This window comes from Benincasa hispida, chromosome 6 (assembly GCF_009727055.1).
Source record: "Benincasa hispida cultivar B227 chromosome 6, ASM972705v1, whole genome shotgun sequence".
NCBI classification, from domain to species: domain Eukaryota; kingdom Viridiplantae; phylum Streptophyta; class Magnoliopsida; order Cucurbitales; family Cucurbitaceae; genus Benincasa; species Benincasa hispida.
The window spans coordinates 17,916,059-17,934,182 of NC_052354.1; the positions used below are offsets into that span (position 1 = coordinate 17,916,059).

Genomic DNA, 18,124 nt, shown 5'->3' on the forward strand with positions numbered 1-18,124 from the left:
AACAGGCAGAAAGGTAAAGTATCTGAGGACAAACAATGGTTTGGAATTTATGAATCACAAATTTGATAAATTTTGCAAATATGAGGGAATTATGAGGCATTTCACTGTTACGTACACTCCACGGCAGAATGGTTTAGCTAAGAAGTTCAGCAGAACAATTATGGAACGTACAAGATATCTCTTGACAAATGCTTCATTACCCTTGAAGTTTTGGGGGGAAGCTGCCCAAACAGCCTGTTATCTTATTAATAGGAGTCCGTCTTCCGCTTTAAGCCTAAGACTCCTCAGGAGATATGGACAGGAAAAGCTCCAAGCTTGGATCATCTCAGAGTGTTTGCATATTCAGCTTATGCTCATGTTAAGGAAGGGAAGCTGAATAAGAGGGCACTGAAATGTATGTTTATTGGCTATCCTCAGGGTGTTAAAGGATATAAACTTTGGTGCTTGGAAGAGGACAGAAATAAATGCATTATCAGTAAATATTTGTCCTTTAATGAAACAGATATGCCATTTCATGTCAAAGAGCAATAGAAACAGCAGACAGTTGATCAGGTTAAGACAGAGGTTAGAATTGATTTTAAAGCACAACCATCAGTTAGTTCAGATGATTCCAGTGATCAGTCATCCAGTTCTGATGATAGACAACCTCAACTGCAGAGGACTTTGATTGATGAGGGAGCTTTTGGTAAAGAAAGCTCAAGTGGCAGTGACCTACAGAACTATCAGCTTACACGTGATAGGCCTCAGCAGGAGAGGCAAGCTCCTACGAGGTATGGTTATGCTGATTTAGTTGTTTATGCTCTTACTTGTGCAGCTGACAGTATTGAAGTAGAGCCTCTTACCTTTGAGGAGGCTATTATATCTGATTCGAAGGAACAGTGGAAGGATGCTATGGAAGCAGAGTTGTTCTCGTTGTAGAAGAATCAAACATGGTCATTGGTTCCAAAGCCTCCTGATCAGAAACTCATTCAGTCAAAGTGGATTTATAAAATCAAGCCAGGTACACGAGGTGACAGCAAGCCTAGATATAAGGCTAGACTGATAGCCAAAGGCTACACTCAAAATGAGGGAAACGACTTTCATGAGATTTTCTCTCCGGTAGTGAGGCATTCGTCCATTCGATTAATTTTATCTATTGTTGTTCACTTCGATATGTTTGTTGAACAGATGGACGTCACCACAACTTTTCTTCATGGTGAATTGGAGGAAGTGATCTACATGGCTCAACCTAAGGGCTATGAGGTGAAAGGAAAGGAAGATATGGTTTATCGTCTTCACAGGTCCATTTATGGACTGTAGCAATCGCTGAGACAATGGTATATCAGGTTTGACACCTTTATTCTAAAGCAGGGGTTTCACAGGAGCTCATATGATGTCTGCATGTACTGGAAACTATCTCAGAAAGGTACATATACTTATCTACTTTTGTATGTAGATGATATGATTCTGGTGTCTAAGGGTTATTCTGAAATCTGTGGTCTCAAGAAACAATTGAGTAGTGAATTTGAGATGAAAGATTTAGGTGAACTGAAAAGGATCCTAGGCATGGATGTGAAAAGAGATAGGGAGAAAGGTTTCTTAACCATTTAGTAAGAAAGTTATGTGCATAAACTGCTTGAGAAGTATAATATGTCTGGTTGTAAGGCAGTTTCGACACCCTTAGCATCTCATTTCAGGCTTTCTTTGTCTTAGTGTCCTGTTACTGAACAAGAAAGGTTAGAGATGGCTAATATTCCCTATTGTAATGTTGTTGGAAGTATTATGTATTTGATGATTTGTACTAGGCCTAACTTGGGATATGCTAAGAGTATGATAAGTAGGTTTATGTCAAATCCTGGGAAGGAGCATTGGAATCTAGTTAAATGGGTGCTTCGATATTTGAAAGGTAGTGGCAGTGTATCATTGTGTTTTAGTAGGGATTATGATAAATCAGCACTATTGGAAGGCTTCACAGATGCAGATTATGCTACAGACCTTGACAAAAGAAGGTCTCTATCAGGTCACATTTTTCGTTTGTTTGGTAATATGGTCAGTTGGAAGGTTGCTCTACAGTCAGTTGTTGCCTTGTCTACTACTGAGTAAGAGTATATTTCAGTGGGTGCTGTGAAAGAAGCAGTGTGGTTGAAAAGAATAGTTGGTGAGTTGTTGTCTCAGGAGTTCATTCCTATCATCCGTTGTGATAGCAAGAGTGCTATTCAACTTGTGAAGAATCCATCTCATCACAAACGGTCTAAGCATAGCGATGTCAAATTTCAGTTTATCAGAGAAGTTGTGGCCCATAAAGATGTTGAACTGGTCAAGGTTCATACAGTTGAGAATTTGTCAGATATGTTAACTAAGGTTCTTTCAGCCCATAGGTTCAAATACCTATTAGATGGGCTGAATATTAAATCTGAATGATAGGAAGATTGGAGAATCAGCTTGGCACTTAAATATTCTTGTTATGAGGGAGATTTGTAGAAAATAACAAGTTTTTTAAGTGGTTTTTTATTGGGTTTTTGGAAATTTAAAAGCCCAATGGCATTATCGTAAATAAAGAGTAGTGGTAGTTTTGTAATTTCTATTTTCTTCCCCACTTAAGGCAGATTTCATGGGTCTTCTTTTTGGGGCTGAAAAAAATGTAGAAATAGCAGCCGCAAGGGGAGAAGACAGAGCCACCTAGGTTTCTTTTTTATTGAGAAACAGCCACTAAAGATAAGTCGATCGAAGGAACCGCCTGTTATCTAAATCGTGCAGTTGGAGAGAGGCGAGCCACGGGTGGTCAGTTCTTGCGTGAAGGAGCAGCAGTCGATCGAGCTTGGTCTAAGCAGTGGCGTGGGCTTAAATCCGAAGGTTCGATGGTTCGCCGTGGAGGCTGAGTCTGGCAACAGTTTTCAGCGGTGAGAGAGATACACGGGTCTGCACGTGATTCGCCGATCAAAAGTGAAAGCACACTGTTTTGGGCTGTTTTGCAGCGGGTTGTTCTCAGTTTTCAAAGACAACATTGTGTGTGGATCTCTCGGTATCAGTGGATACTTTAAATTATAGATTGGTGATTTCGTTGATTATCTGTAAATTGTAAAATTCCTTTATTTCTCATTAATAAATTAATTCAAGCTGGTTCTCAAAGTTGATGTAGACCAAACTGGTCGAACTACTATATATCTTGGTATTCTTTACTGCTTTTGATTTATTTCTGTTGATTGTTTGTGTTCTGTTTGGCCATCTAAGTTAGGTTTAAAAACTCTCACAAGTTGCTGAGGTCTAGTTGCTAAACGATCGTTCAGCTCCAGGCATTACACGATGAGAAGAAAAGCTAGACGATCGTTTAGTAATATGCACTAGTTGTTGTGATGTTGAACGCTAAACGATCGTGTACCTGTGGGAGCTAAGCAATGAATTCTTTTGCTATACGATAGTATTTCGCGATCGTTTAGTTTTGTCGTGGGAACTAGACGGTACGTTGATTTTGCTAAACGATGGTGGTATATGATCGTTTAGCTAGCAACGATGTGTGCTAAACGATGCAATGAAGTGCTACGCAATAGCACTAAGCGTTCGTTTGGTTGCGGAGCTAAGCGATCGTGTAGATAAATGTTATGCAACTCAATGATGTTCTATATGATGGAGCTATGCGATCGTTTAGCTGCGGCGGATACTAAACGATGACTTGAATGCACTGGGCGATGGTGTTATGCGATCGCTTAGTACTATGCAATGGAGCTAAGCGATTGCACTACAATGGAACTAAACAATTGTCTAGTCCTATGAGATAAAGCTAAATGATCGTCTAGCTTTCAGCAAAAACTATGTGATCGTGTACTTCCTCTCAACCCTAGGTGATGACACTAGGCGATTACATCCAGGCATTACACGATCGACCTTAGCAGCATATTGAGGTTGGACTGAGAGCAACCGGTTCGGCTGTTTTACTCAAGGTTCAATCCGGTTCAGAATCAAATTGTTGTGGTTGGTTCGGTTCAGACTCGTCCAGCCTGATTCAAGTTGTTTTGGGTTCCATTTGAAGCGATTCGAGCGGTTTAAAGATGGTTATAAAGTTGTTTGTAATAGTTAGCTATCTGTTTGCTTGTTTATGCCAAAACGAAAACTATAACAATTAATATTTAATTGTTTATGCATGAGATGTATGTGATAATTAAATGAATTCATGTATATGCATACAATATGCCATGTAGATTTAAAACCCGATCGTAGAAAGCATGTTACATGCATTGACAGTATGTTATAATTGTTATAATATATGATATGCATGTTAGGGTTATATTTAATATAATAGTTATTTTAGATACCTTTGTTAAATGTTGTGGATATTAAGCATGTCTAAATTTTGTAAGTTGTTATAAAATTGGTTAAACGTTTAAAATCCATAACAAAAAACAGTTGCATGCGCACTTAGGTTAATAACTAATTTTAAACATTAAAATAGATTGTTGCCTTATAAAATACAGTTACAAACTCATATCGGTTCATAAACATGTCTAAGGCTGGGGGTACTTAAGTTGACAGTTTATAGAACATCTCCTACATGGGGATTATGACCAAACTATTGAGAATTGTTAGCTGATTTTATGAGCTTGCGTGAGCGATGTAAGGTAATAAAATGGTTTATCACCTAGACATTGTAGGTCAAATCCAATTATAAGAGTTAAATTTGGATAAACCACTTAGACTTAGGCTGTATGAAATTAATCGTCATGCCTAAGTAAACTACCCAAACATTTAGAACACTTCAGTGGGAGATTAACAATATATTCAATATATAGTTATTAGCTCACATCCTAAAGAGTTCACACCATGAGATCCATGCTCGGCTTCTTGTCTATTTTACCTCGCTGCTCCATACGGAAAGTGTTTGCATGGGTCAATAACAAGGTAAATTAGAGAAGTGGTTCATAGTAAGTGGGTGAGGGAAATGTGTCAACATTGTCCTACGGTCTCCTCCATTAGCTTGAACCGTGAGATTCCTATGTTGCGCCTACTATCGTATTTTATGCAGCACTAGCTAGTCGTTAACCGCGGCGATCCCTACGGAGGGTTGTAACATAGGATTCGGAACAACCCAGGCTTCAGTAAAATGAATAGAGTCTTATAGTTCCATCTTGGATATTTTTTTCTCTCTCTTAAAGGCATATTCATAATGTCCTATAAGATCTGAAAATGGCGGGACACACTTACAAGAATTACTATGTGTTAGTAAAGATCTTGACCGAAAACGATAACCAAAAGAACTGATAGGATATGAGTTATTCTAGATAATAGTATTTGGTCAAGAATTGTCTCGCTTCTGTGAAAGAATTATTGACTACCATACTGTAGCACTTGCCTAAATCACTTAAGTATCATTGCGAATATATAAAGATTTACTGGGTACTTTATTAGTTTTGCTAAAATGGATTTAGATGCATATTTAATAGAATTTGTTTAAAATCTTTCAGCAATGTCGAACTCGATTATAGAACTGCTTGCTTCTAACAAATTTAACGAAGAGGGTTACTCGAATTGGAAATCAAATATCAATACATATTAGTAGTAGATGACTTGAGGTTTGTGTTAACGGAGGAGCGTCCTCCAGTTCCCAGTTCAACAGCGACCCAAAATGTTTGGGATGTTTATGATAGGTGGGTAAGGGCAAATGAAAAAGTCTGAGCCTATATCTTGGCGAGTATATCTGATGTGCTCAACAAGAAACATGAGGTCATGCCCACAGCTCGTGAGATCATGGCATTATTACAGGAGATGTTCGGGCAACCATCATCGTCTTTTATACATAAAGCTATTAAATACGTGTATGTGACACGTATGAAGGATGGGATCAACATCATCGTCTATTAGATTGAATCAAATCATCCCAAAGAGTTCACAACAATTAAGTTAAATTAACTAAAAATCTTCCAAGAAATTAAACATAGGGCTCTTGCTCAAAGAAATTACATAGAAGTTACCTCTTAATTCATAGACGACAAATCCGAGATACACATCCTATCCATCGATTACAACCCAAAATAAAAAGGAAAACGAACCTAAAGATACTAAAATCTGAAGGGAAAGGAAGAAGATTGAAGTTTAACTTCGGTCTCCATATGTTCAGCCACAAAAATTTAGCACATTTTTTCTAAAGACGAAGGGAAGTATTTATAGAAATCTTTGCAGCGTTACAACGCTCGATAGAAAAGCCACAAGCGTCAGGGAAAATGTTGTAACATTGACGTTACTGCCAACTCGGAGTGTTGGAACGCGAGGAGTAGCATTGCAATGCTCCCTTGCAAATCAGGCTACTGCCTTGCAGCTCTAGGCTTTGTATACGGTGAGCGTTACGATGCTGAAGCAGGGGCATTTTGGTCTTTTTTATTCCTTTGAAGTCTGGATGCTCAAATCATCTCCAAAATGCTCAAAATTATCCCTATTCTTCACCAAATCACCAATTCTACCTCTTGATTACTCGGTACCTACAATATAGAAAAATAAACACATAAAATCAATAACGAATACGAATTAAGTTAGGATTAATAGCACTTTTTTAGAGCTATCAACTACATTGTCATGAAAGTCAATTAGATCTATCATTGCACATCACTGATTAACACTGATAGAATTCTATCAGTGTCTATCACTAATAGAAAATTGTATCACTTTCTTGATTCTTATGTAATATGACACGTTACATTGTATTATTATAGCAAAATGAATTTGAAGTTGTAGAACATCTGAAAAAAAAAAAAAAAAAACTGATCATGTTCAGCATAAGGTAAATATCTAAGTTGAAATCTAAAAGATAGGCTTTTAACGAGAAATGTCTATCACTGATATACGCTGATAGAATTCTATCAATGTCTATCAATGATAGACATTTCTGGTTGAAGTGAATGAGGTCAATTATTGCACAACAGTGATAGAAAGTAATAGAACTCTAGTTATTTGTTTCCTCTATTAAGCTAGATTGTCATGAAAATCAATTAGATCTATCACTACCCATCACTGATAGAATTATATTAATGTCTATCATTAATAGAAAATTGTATCAGTTTCTTGATTCTTATATAACAATGACACATTGATATTATTGCAGCAAAAAGAACCTGAAGCTGGGGAACATATGGAAAAAAATGATCATGTTCAGCAAAAGGATAAGGTAAATATATATATGTTGTGAAAGAAAATAAAGCAATGGGTTGTCTTCTTATGTATTTTAAAATTTTGGATCTACTGCAGGAAGTTGAGCTTGAAGAAGAGGAAGAATTTGACGTATCTGACAAAGAAGAAAAACAAAAAAAGGAGAGAAGATCAAAACCAAAAACATGAGAAAAAGGTAAATATAATTCATTAATGATATTTATAAAATACTATCAATATCTAAGACTATATAATTACTTTATTTATTACAACCTGTTGATGAAGGAAAAAATTAGTTTATAGACACTACTTCTACCTCCAAATTTCTTCCTTTGTTATACCTCCAAATTTCTTCCTTTGTTATCTACTTTCTACCAGGGATTAAAAAACCAAGCGAATTTTTTAAATTAAAAAAACAAATAGCTTTCAAAAACTTATCTTTATTTTTGGAAATTGGCTAACAATCCAACATTGTACTTAATAAAGATGTGAATCATTGTAAGAAATGAGGAGTAGATAAGCTTAATTTTCAAAAAGAAAAAATAAAAAATGAAATGGTTAATAAATGAAAGGAGTAGAATTCTCAACTAAATTTCAAAAACAAAAACATGTTTTTGAAAACCATTTGTTTTAGTTTTAAAAAACTTAACTTGGTTTTTGACAACATTAATAGAAAGTATATAACAAACCAACGTATATTTAAAGGTCGGAGTCATGTCTATAAGCTTAAGTTTAAAAAATTTAAAAACATAAACAAAATGGTTACCAATCGTAGCCCAAGTAATAAAATTTCACAATTAACTTTGATAGAATTTTTATGACATAGATTAAATTGTTGAGTTTCCAAAATACAATTAGTTACCGAATGGGAGCTCAACAATGTAGACATCGTAGGCTTATGAACATATTAGATTCCCAATTAGTTTGTTGATATGCCCAAGTAAAAAGTTCTATTAAATCTTAATAATAAAAGGATTAAATTGTTGCAGATTTTAGATTAGTCGTAAATTGTTATAAAATTGAAACTAGAAAAACTAGATCATTAATTTTAAATCAAAAGTTAAGGCACTGATGTGTTAGTTGTTGTTTGAAACCAAAATACAATTTTAACAAAAGAGAAAACGAAGACTTTGGTGGAAGTTTAAGTTATGTTTAAGTTAACATGAATATTTCTTCCATAAGTAGATTGAAATAAATAAATAATAATAGAATCATTGCATGTAGTACATATATATGATAACGTTGCTTCGAATATACATACTAAGACGTTCTTTTTTCTATTATTTTCTTCGTTTTTCTTTCATTTTGTGGTAAGGCGTTTTTAAAGGCATTGTTATGGTAAGATAATAACAATGCATGCAAATGCTAACAAATACTTTTCCTCGTTCCTTGACAGCTCCATCATACAAAAAACAAAAAACAAAAGAAAAACAATAAAAAAAAAAAAAAAAAAAAAAAAAAAAAAAATTCAAAAGTGAGAACTTTATTAAGCAACAATATCCGTCTTCGAGTGCGTAAGAAAAGGTTTCCTCGAAGTTTAAAAAATGTATATATACATGTTAAGGCAATTATAATAGTTACTATGCCGAATATGATTAGGAGTGATTTTGAAATAAAATTATTTTTTATCCCGTTTAAAATCTTTGATAATTGAAAATTAATTTAATATTTAATTTTATATTTTTAGATGTAATTTTTATACAATAATTATCAAATTGATTTTTCTTTACTCCCTAAGGAAAAATACTTTGTTCATCTCTAAATAATATTTAATCTAATTTTGCTATATCTCTAAATAATATTTAATTTAATATAATAATATTTAATTTTTATTACATCTGGTAAATATTTTCATTGTTTTTATCCATATATGGAGACAATGCAAGTAAAATATAAAACATTAGAAATGAGGTTTAAAAATTATCTTTGGTAATTTTCATACTTCTTTTACTTTTAACCATTTTAGATTTTAAAATGTTGTTTATACAAAATTGGATTATAAATGTTCCTTCTTAATTTGAACTTCATTTTAATTTCTAAACTACATGTACAAAAATATGTATTAGTATATCATTATTAAAATTTTAAGCCAAATACAATAAATAATTTATGTTTCTTTGAATGAATAATTTTCCAGTTTAATTGTTGAAATTTTAAATTTGTTGGATTAGTCATAAGGACTCTCTTGGAACATTATGTAAATTTAAGATAGCCCCGAGCAATTTCTTCAAAACAAACACAATTATCCAAGTATTTCCATATATATTTAAAAATATTGTTGCAAAACAAACATGATTATCTAAAGATATCAAATATCTGTAATTTCGGATATCTATAACTTTGAGCATATAAATATTTTGGTTATCTACATTTGAAAAAATAATTGATCCATGGCTCTTAAGATTTGAATTTGATTTCAATTTTATCCCTAGGTTTAAAAAATTTACAATTTTATTTATGATGTTTCAATTTAGTCTCTAAATTTCAAGATTCAAGTATAGTTTTAACCCCTTCATTAAACACTACTTTCCATCATTGAAGTTAATATCTATTAGTTAATTTTGAATAATTATGAAGTGAAAAATGAATATTAATCTCAATAGTGATGAAAATTAGTGAAACTTAATTTATTATAATTCTTGTAAACTACTTGATAGACATTAATACTCAAGATAACGAGTGAGTGTCTACTACTTTGTTTAAAAAAAAAAAATGGGCAAAAGTACTAATATAAATGAAAGTTTATTTACAAAGTTCCATCTTAAGAAAACCCTAAAAGCCAGCTCTAAATGGTATGCCAGTTTCAGGCAACCAATGAGTCCCATTAATAAAGATTTCAACAGTAAAAGTTGCAACTTCTGTTGAACAATGTAATACATGAAAACCAGGCTAATTCACTCTTTGGGAAGTGTCAGCACCATAACCTCTATTGTTGTATTCTGCATAAAATAGTAGATTCTTTGGTACTCCCGGCCACTCCAACCATCCTTTTGGCTGAACCACTTCGTCAAGAAATGACTCTATGAATGTTACCATTGAAGACATTCTTCATGGCCGTCCAAGAAACACCATTACCTTGTCTTTACTTGATGCTATCTCCGGCGACACGGTCACATTGCAGTTTTGGAAGACAAAGCCACTCGAAGCATCACTAGCATCTTTTGATTGTGCCGTTATGGTACTCTCAATGCTAAGTAATCGAGCATATATATTACAATCTTGAAATACTGTAAGTCCGTTTCCGAAAATGAAGTCAATGCTTCCATATATATCCCATTCTTTGAAAAATTGGGGAACTGATGCAGCAAAGAGAGTATCTTGATAACCCAAAAACACACACTTGTAATATGCTGTGTTTTTGGTTTGGTCATAAACAGCAATTGCTTGGCCCCCCTTTGGTCCAGCAGAGTTTTCAAAGGTCAAGAACTGAGCCATAAAGTTTTCTCCATTTACAGCTGTCAAAATCAATCGTTGTTTTAGTAATTAAGAAAATGTTTGTTCTTTAAAATCAAGCATAATTTCTCTCACATTCTTATAATATTTGAATTCTTAACCAAATTTTAAAAACAAAACCAATTTTTAAAAATTACATTTTTAGCTTTCAAAATTTCGCTTAATTTTTTGAAAGATTGATAAAAGATAGGTAATAAAATAAGAAATTTAAGTCTCGTTTAGTAACCATTTAGTTTTTATATTTAATAATTAAGTCTATTTTTTTCCAAATTGTTTATAATTATTTGTATCTATCTTAAGTACACGAGTTGAATTCTTAACAAAAATTTCAAAGACAAAAACAAGTTTTCTTAAATCTACTATTTTGTTTTGGAAATTTGACTTAGTGTTTTAACACATAGGTAAGAAGTAGGCAACAAAGCAAGAAATTTAGTGGTTGAATAAGTGCATTGCTTAGTTTTCAAAAATGAAAAACTTAAAACGAAATGGTTAACAAACAGGAACATTAGAGGAGAAAGTGGTGTTTATAAATTTAATTTTAAAAGATCAAAAACAAAAAACCAAATAGTTACCAAACAAACGAGCTAGGATTATGATGGAGAAGAATTGAAGTTTACTGAGAGTTGCAGTAGTTGCTGCGGAGAAACCAGTTGCATTACTTCGATTGTTAACAATTATGGTGGTAGAAGTATGATCCCCAATTAAAGCAATGAAAGTCTTTTGAGATGGAACTTGAACAATTTCGTTATAAATTCCAGGTTTCACGTGAATGTAAAACCTCGTCGTGCTAAAATTTGGTGCTGCTGCTATAGCATCATTAACTTTAACAAAATTTCCTGTACCATCTAAAGACACTGTGCAATTGAAACTAAAACAATCAGAGAATTCAATTGCAACAACCAACAAATACACTACAAAACCATAGCAAGTTTCAATAATGCCATTGTTAAGTTGAAAGTGATAGAGAAGATAATATAATATATGAACTACTTGGAATGCTATTTCTCTCACTTTGAATTTTTTAAAACAGGAAGCCTTGTGTATTTATAATGGGTGGCTGGTAAAACATTGCTTTGGTTTAATAAGCCAAATAATGTAGTGAATTAAATTAAGATAAATCTTTTAAAGGAAAAAGCTGGCTACATCAGAGCTTTTGCAATAAATATGACACATTTTGCTTGATTCAAATTATCCAAATTGCAAAATTATGTGATTAAATATATTTTCTATTAAATTTTATTATTATTGTTATAAAAAATTATATGTTATTAAATTTGTTCGTTGTTACCGAATGGTTTAATTTAAAGATCATATGTTCACAAATGTGTACAAGTATTGGATTTTTTTTTTTTTTTAATTATGTATATTTTCTTAACTCCGGATTGTATGGTTTTTCTTTTTTATTTTGATATAAATTTAATTCACACAATTTGTTCTCAATAGTTTGATCTTTCATCCATTTATAAAAGGAGTGTTTTTTGGATTTTTATTTTTTTTAAATGGAGAAAAATGGAAAGTCGGTTAAATAAAATGAAATTTGGATGGTTAAAACCTGTTTGATAACATTTTTGTGCCTTGTTTCCGATTTTCCATTTTCCATTTCTTATTTTCTAAAAACGAAAAATGAGAATATGTTCAGTAACCATTTATATTCTTATTTCTTTAAAAAATAATGAAAAAAATAAAAATAAAAGCTTGTTTAGTAACCATTTATTTATTGTTATTTTTCTCTTTTTATAGTTTAAATATAATTTAGTTATATAATTAAAAAAAAAACATAATATGCATCCAACATATTAAAACATTATCATAAACTTATACTATCTAATACAAATAAGTCTCGATGCAAAATTAATAAGAATAAAAAAATATTTATATTCTTCAAATGTTGCCAAAATTTAATTTGTAATTTTTTCTCCCACTCGAGACATTTGCATTAAATAATTTGTATACATATCCAACTCAATTATATTGGTATGTGAATGTTGTGGTAGCGTACTTCAACTGCCATGAAACTTATATTATTGAAGTAAAAGTTCGGAGTTCAAATTGTTGCTACTCCAATTATTGTCAAATGAAATTAATAATTATAATTTAAAGTGATATATAGTATATATATAATATATATTGCAGATTTTAAAATTATGATCAAATAATTATATAAATATACATATTAAAACTAGATAAATAAAATTAACAAATAAGATAAATAATAGGTAACTTAAGTATATCTCTTCTTTATGCAAAATTAAGAATTAAATAAAATATGAAAAATTTAAGAAATAAAAATAATTTGTGTAGAAATAAAATAAAAATTTAATAAGTTATGTAGATAGAGAATTACAAAAATAAAATAGAACGAGAAGAAATAAATTATAGATATACTGAATTGTAGATGTCTAGTATATTTATATTACTATGTTTGTTTTGTCTGGGAATATTTTGATAACTGTCTCTGTTTTGTAGGATTTCTTCTCGGAAATATCTTAAACTTACATAATATTCCGATGATGTCCTTCTAACTATTTATAAATAATTAATTTGATATAATCTAAACTTATATAACATATATATTTTTTTTATGAATTTTATTTTTTTTAATTAATACAATTTGTATTAATTTTATATGTTCTTTTTCTCAACAAAATAATATATCATATTTTAAGATTTTTTATAAAATAAATATTAATTTATATTTGAATTTGATATAAGAATTACGATATAACAGAAAATATGATATATATGGTTGATCGTATTTATTTTACTTATATACTACAAATCAAGATTATTAGAATATGTAAAATAAAAAAATCTTGTATTCATATAAAGAGAAAATGAACAAGCTTATTTACAAATATAGCATAATGTCACTTTCTATCAATGATAGATTTTGATAGACTTCTATCATTGAGTTATAAAAGTTTATCGCGATCGATCATTTATAGATAGTTACATTTTGTTATACTTGAAAATATTTTCAGTAGTTTCACTATTTAAAACAATTACTAATTAGAAAAAAGGAAGGACAAAAATATAAAATTGAGATGCCCTCAATTCGAGAATCTGAAAAATCCATAGTTGAGGCAGACGTCCAAAACTATCGAGAAGCCATCAGGAAAGACATCCTAGATGCCTGAAAGTAGAGATATCAAGACATCTTATAATAATATTGCAAAACAAACACGGTAATCTAAACAAACGATCCCTCAAGGACAAGCACATGCATGACTGTGACAATTTCAGAGTTTGGAAAAAAAATCATTTGTTTAAATATATAAAAGTAGAAACAGAACAAGGGAAACTACTTTTGACCCATTTTGTAGTTTCTCAATTTTGGCCCATTTTTTGGAAATACTTTTCAAAATCTAGAAATAAGAAACGAAAATGGTTATCAAACAAATATGTTTCTTGAAAAGTGAAAACAAGAACTAAAAGTAGGAAAGAACTTTAAATAATCTAGAAACAATAAATCTTTTTCTTGAAAATGGTTATAAAACAAATCTGTTCCCTGACAATTATTAGTATTCGTATTCATATTGGATTAGATAGATGACATTTTTTTTAATGTATTACACTCATTTATTTGATAACAAAGATATCTGTGGTTTTTTTAATATAGATATCAAATCCTTCCATTTACGACTTTACTGACGAATATTTTCATCCTTATGATTATATGCAGTTTGTACATCATTATTACCTTGGGATAATTTATAGATATCATAGGTCAATATGTTTATATATATATATATCATGGCAATATTATAATGATACATGAATTCCATACAATATATAATGGTTGGAGAAAAAAATTTGCATACAATATATAGGGAAATTACAGGTCCTTGTAGAAGTTATATACAATGCACAATATTTTACTTTCTTTGTTAAAAACATAAGAATTTGATTTTTCTTGTTTAAAATTAAAATACTAAGACAGAGAAAAAAAATCTTAAGAAAAGAAAAAGACAAAAATGAGAAAACAGTTGAACTCCTTTCTGCAACCACTCTCTCTTCCATCCAAGTGTATGGATGACCATCTAGAACTATTTTTTTTTTTTCTTCTTCTTTTGGAAGATGACATTTTCTAGAAGTTAAATATCTATATGATATACTTATATGGAAATAATATAATGAGCAAGATTTTATTTGCTTTGTGGAAATAATAGTAAAACCGACGAAACCAAACTAACTATCACTCTTGATTTTCAATAACTTCACTCACTAACAGTTGGTAGGGTCGAGTTTACCGTCGCCCTTAAACCGTTGCTACACAAATAATATTTATAAATCACCAAGTTAAATACTTATACTAACTAATAGTATAAGCGGTAAATCCGGGGTCGAACCTTAGGAAAGCGTAGAAGATTAGTTCATCGAAGCTCGTTTTCAGTTAAAGAGATAAATGGAGGAGGGGGAGAGGGGCGGTTGGTGGGGAATGATAAATGAAATTGCATAAAATAGAGTGCAAGAAAAGTAAAGATAGAACCGCAATTAATCAAGATATCTTAGCTTAGAGGAGTGGATTCACCCAATGTAATTTTGATCGTTGAATCAATTTATGACTTAAACTTCTTGTTTATGCCGAGCCCAAATGATTGAAATCCCAACCAATGGTCCTAATTATCTAATTAATGAAAATGTACAGGAAAAAATCCACTTCATACAAATTGACCAATCACATTAAGTTTTAGGGATTACACTAAAGTAAATGTTTAACTTCCAACGTCTAATCAAACAAACAATATGGTCTTTCTCTAGGTTGCTAGGAAAGGTCCTTTTTGCCTAATTAACCTATTGCTTCCATTGGGATTAACTTATAATTATATGTCACATATTACAAATTAATGACAAAGCATTAGAATTACACAACAAAATCATTGGGCGCCAATCAACAATTAGAATCATGTAATTCATAAATATAAATTCGAATTAAAACCCATAGACAAGTTCATATACATCAATAAATCGAAATCTCAAAAAATTACATCAACTTCCTCCGAATCCTAAGCTAAGAAACCAAAATCTTACCTTCCCATGGAGATGCAGAAGCTACAATTCGGCATCTACTGGATAAATTACTAAAAAGAAGGCCCAAAACACAAATTGAAAGAGAGAAGAAAGGGGAAATTCAGCTAGAGGCCGAAGGTGGGTGTCCTCCTTCTGACCTGAAGCAAAGAAACATATATATAGGGCAGCATTGTAGCGTTGCAACGCTGCACAGATGAGCATTGCAATGTTACTCTGCCTTGCAACTCGCTTCCGTCGTCAACTCGTAGCATTGCAACGCTAGACTGTTTTACCGAAAATAGGTAGCTACTACCTTATAGCGTTGCAACGCTTCATCCAAGGGTGTTTTCGTCCGTTCACGTCCTTTTGAAGCCCTGTTGCTTAAATTAGCTCCTAATTGCTCCAAATTAACCTCAAATAGCTCGTAACGACTGATTCTACCTCCAAGATGCTCGATACCTACAAAATAATCAAATAAACACATTAAACATAGTAACAACCTAGAATTAAAAAGACGAAAATAACACATTTTTGGTGCTATCAACAATCAACTATAACGACCACATCCGGCGACAACTCCGATTACCACCTCATCGCAACCATTTTGAATTACCAATTCCAGTTGCTAACTCCAACAAAGACTACCTCCAACTCCCAACTTTGGTTTTGGTCCTTAATCTCAAATTAATTAATTAATATGTTGATGATAACAAATTTGCTTTTATTTATTAACAATTTGAGTGTGCTGAAGTATTTATTGTGTATAGCTTGGAACAACGGTTCCAACATATTTTGTATCACTCAAATCAGAATTCAAACGAAGAAGATATGGTCGAAACAAACTTAACACAAAAATCCTGAATGATGACATGGAAAATTTTTTCTCATCAAAAGTGACCAAATGAAAAGTGTCACTAGGAGCAATGAAGTAGTAACAAATGATGGACTTTTTTATTCTTTTGAATGGTTCTTAAAAGAAAATGAATTTAAAAATATAAATTTAATATTATTTTAAGTTTGTGTTAGCAGCTAGTTTTAAACACATAGAAATTTGATTCCTTCTAGTATGACCCAAGATTTAACAAAATCTTGACCAAACTGGCTTTAGCTATAAGTTTCATGATCTCTATAGAGTCCTGAGCTCTGTTGGAAAGTTCTTTTTTAGCAAAAATCATTCTCTTAACCACAAACTTCCAAAAAGCAGAACTTTCCTCATAATGAAGAGAGAAATCCATCAAGTGGAGCTGGGGTCACAACTGTAGTGGCAAGCTTCTCAACCGTCGCTCTTTAGGGGACTCAGACATCTTTTCAACATCTTCTTCATCAGAACTGTCTTTGGATGACTCAGAACTAGTACTTGCATCTCCTGCAACATTTTTTATCTTGGATAACAATTGACTTAAGGGCACATCATCCTAAGAAGAATCCTCGTATAAATGAGAATCATCAAAGGGTTTCGCAAAACATTCACCAGTATTTATTTGACCAGAGTCAACATTTGTTCTATCTATTTCAAAACTCTCTCTAACCACCTTCTTCATAGTCTCAACCGTAGGTAACTGATCAACAGACCTTTTAGTTACTTGTTCATTCATCTCTTCATTTTTATCAGAAACACAAGCAAAATCAGATGCAGTCAATCGAAGAATAGAATCAGTTAGTTTAACAGTAGATACATTCATCTCAACATCAATATTAAAACTCAACCCAGAGTCGTGCACAATAGGATCAATTAATTCAGATGGACTAATCACATTAGATAGAGAATCACAACTATCTTTAGCAACTTTTGTGGGAATATGTTCAGTGATAAGATCCTCATGACCCGAGACGGAAGGAATTTCAGAAACCTTAACTTGTTTACTATAGGGTTCACCACTATCATGCATGTACCTTATTTCAATGCGATTAACCACCCGATAGTCCTAATAAGACTCGAATGAACTAATAGAAGATGATTTATTTGATTCGGCCAGAATATTCTTATTTGATCCCATCAATCAATCATAGCCAGGGCAGTCGTAGGCAACAAGTTGATTTTCCTCTTAGCAGTGATAGAAAAGCGAACATTTGATCTCTTTAGTTTAACCGAACGCGCACAGCAAGTTTATCTTTTAAGGGAGAATAAAACTCTCGCATGTGAACATCATATGCATTGGTTGTTGTTGCTGGAACGTCTTCTTCAACAACCCTCTTTTTGTTCGCTTTTTCTTTCTAACATACCAACTTCGAATCAGGAACATAGGGTTTCTTTCAAGTATTTACCATTATTTAGAGACAATATTCAAAGCAGTGCACCAGAGTAGTTTGAAATACGTGGGAAGAAGATGAACAACCACGTTGAGGAAGATAGCGTCTTAATTAATAACTGCCACTTATTTAAATTCAAATTTATATTAATTTTATTATTAGACAGATCGTGGGCTGTCATCAGATTTCCATTAATGGGCTTGTTAATAACACCAAAAATGTATTATCTTAATGTCTCTAATCTAGCTCGTTTCGGATGTTTAATGTGCTTATATGATTATATTCATAGGATCACGAGTAA

The 18,124-nt window shown here is 32.0% G+C and overlaps 1 protein-coding gene across 1 annotated transcript; it reads right to left on the reverse strand.

The window, feature by feature from the left end:
• Positions 1-10,158: 10,158 nt before the first annotated feature.
• On the reverse strand, positions 10,159-17,462 carry LOC120079136 (probable pectinesterase 56). The gene is made up of 4 exons (XM_039033315.1): positions 17,045-17,462; positions 16,852-16,939; positions 11,136-11,431; positions 10,159-10,565 (listed from the first exon to the last, which is right to left on the reverse strand). The coding sequence occupies exons 1-4, from the start codon at positions 17,460-17,462 to the stop codon at positions 10,159-10,161; spliced, it is 1,209 nt and encodes a 402-aa protein (XP_038889243.1).
• Between the last annotated feature and the right edge of the window lie 662 nt (positions 17,463-18,124).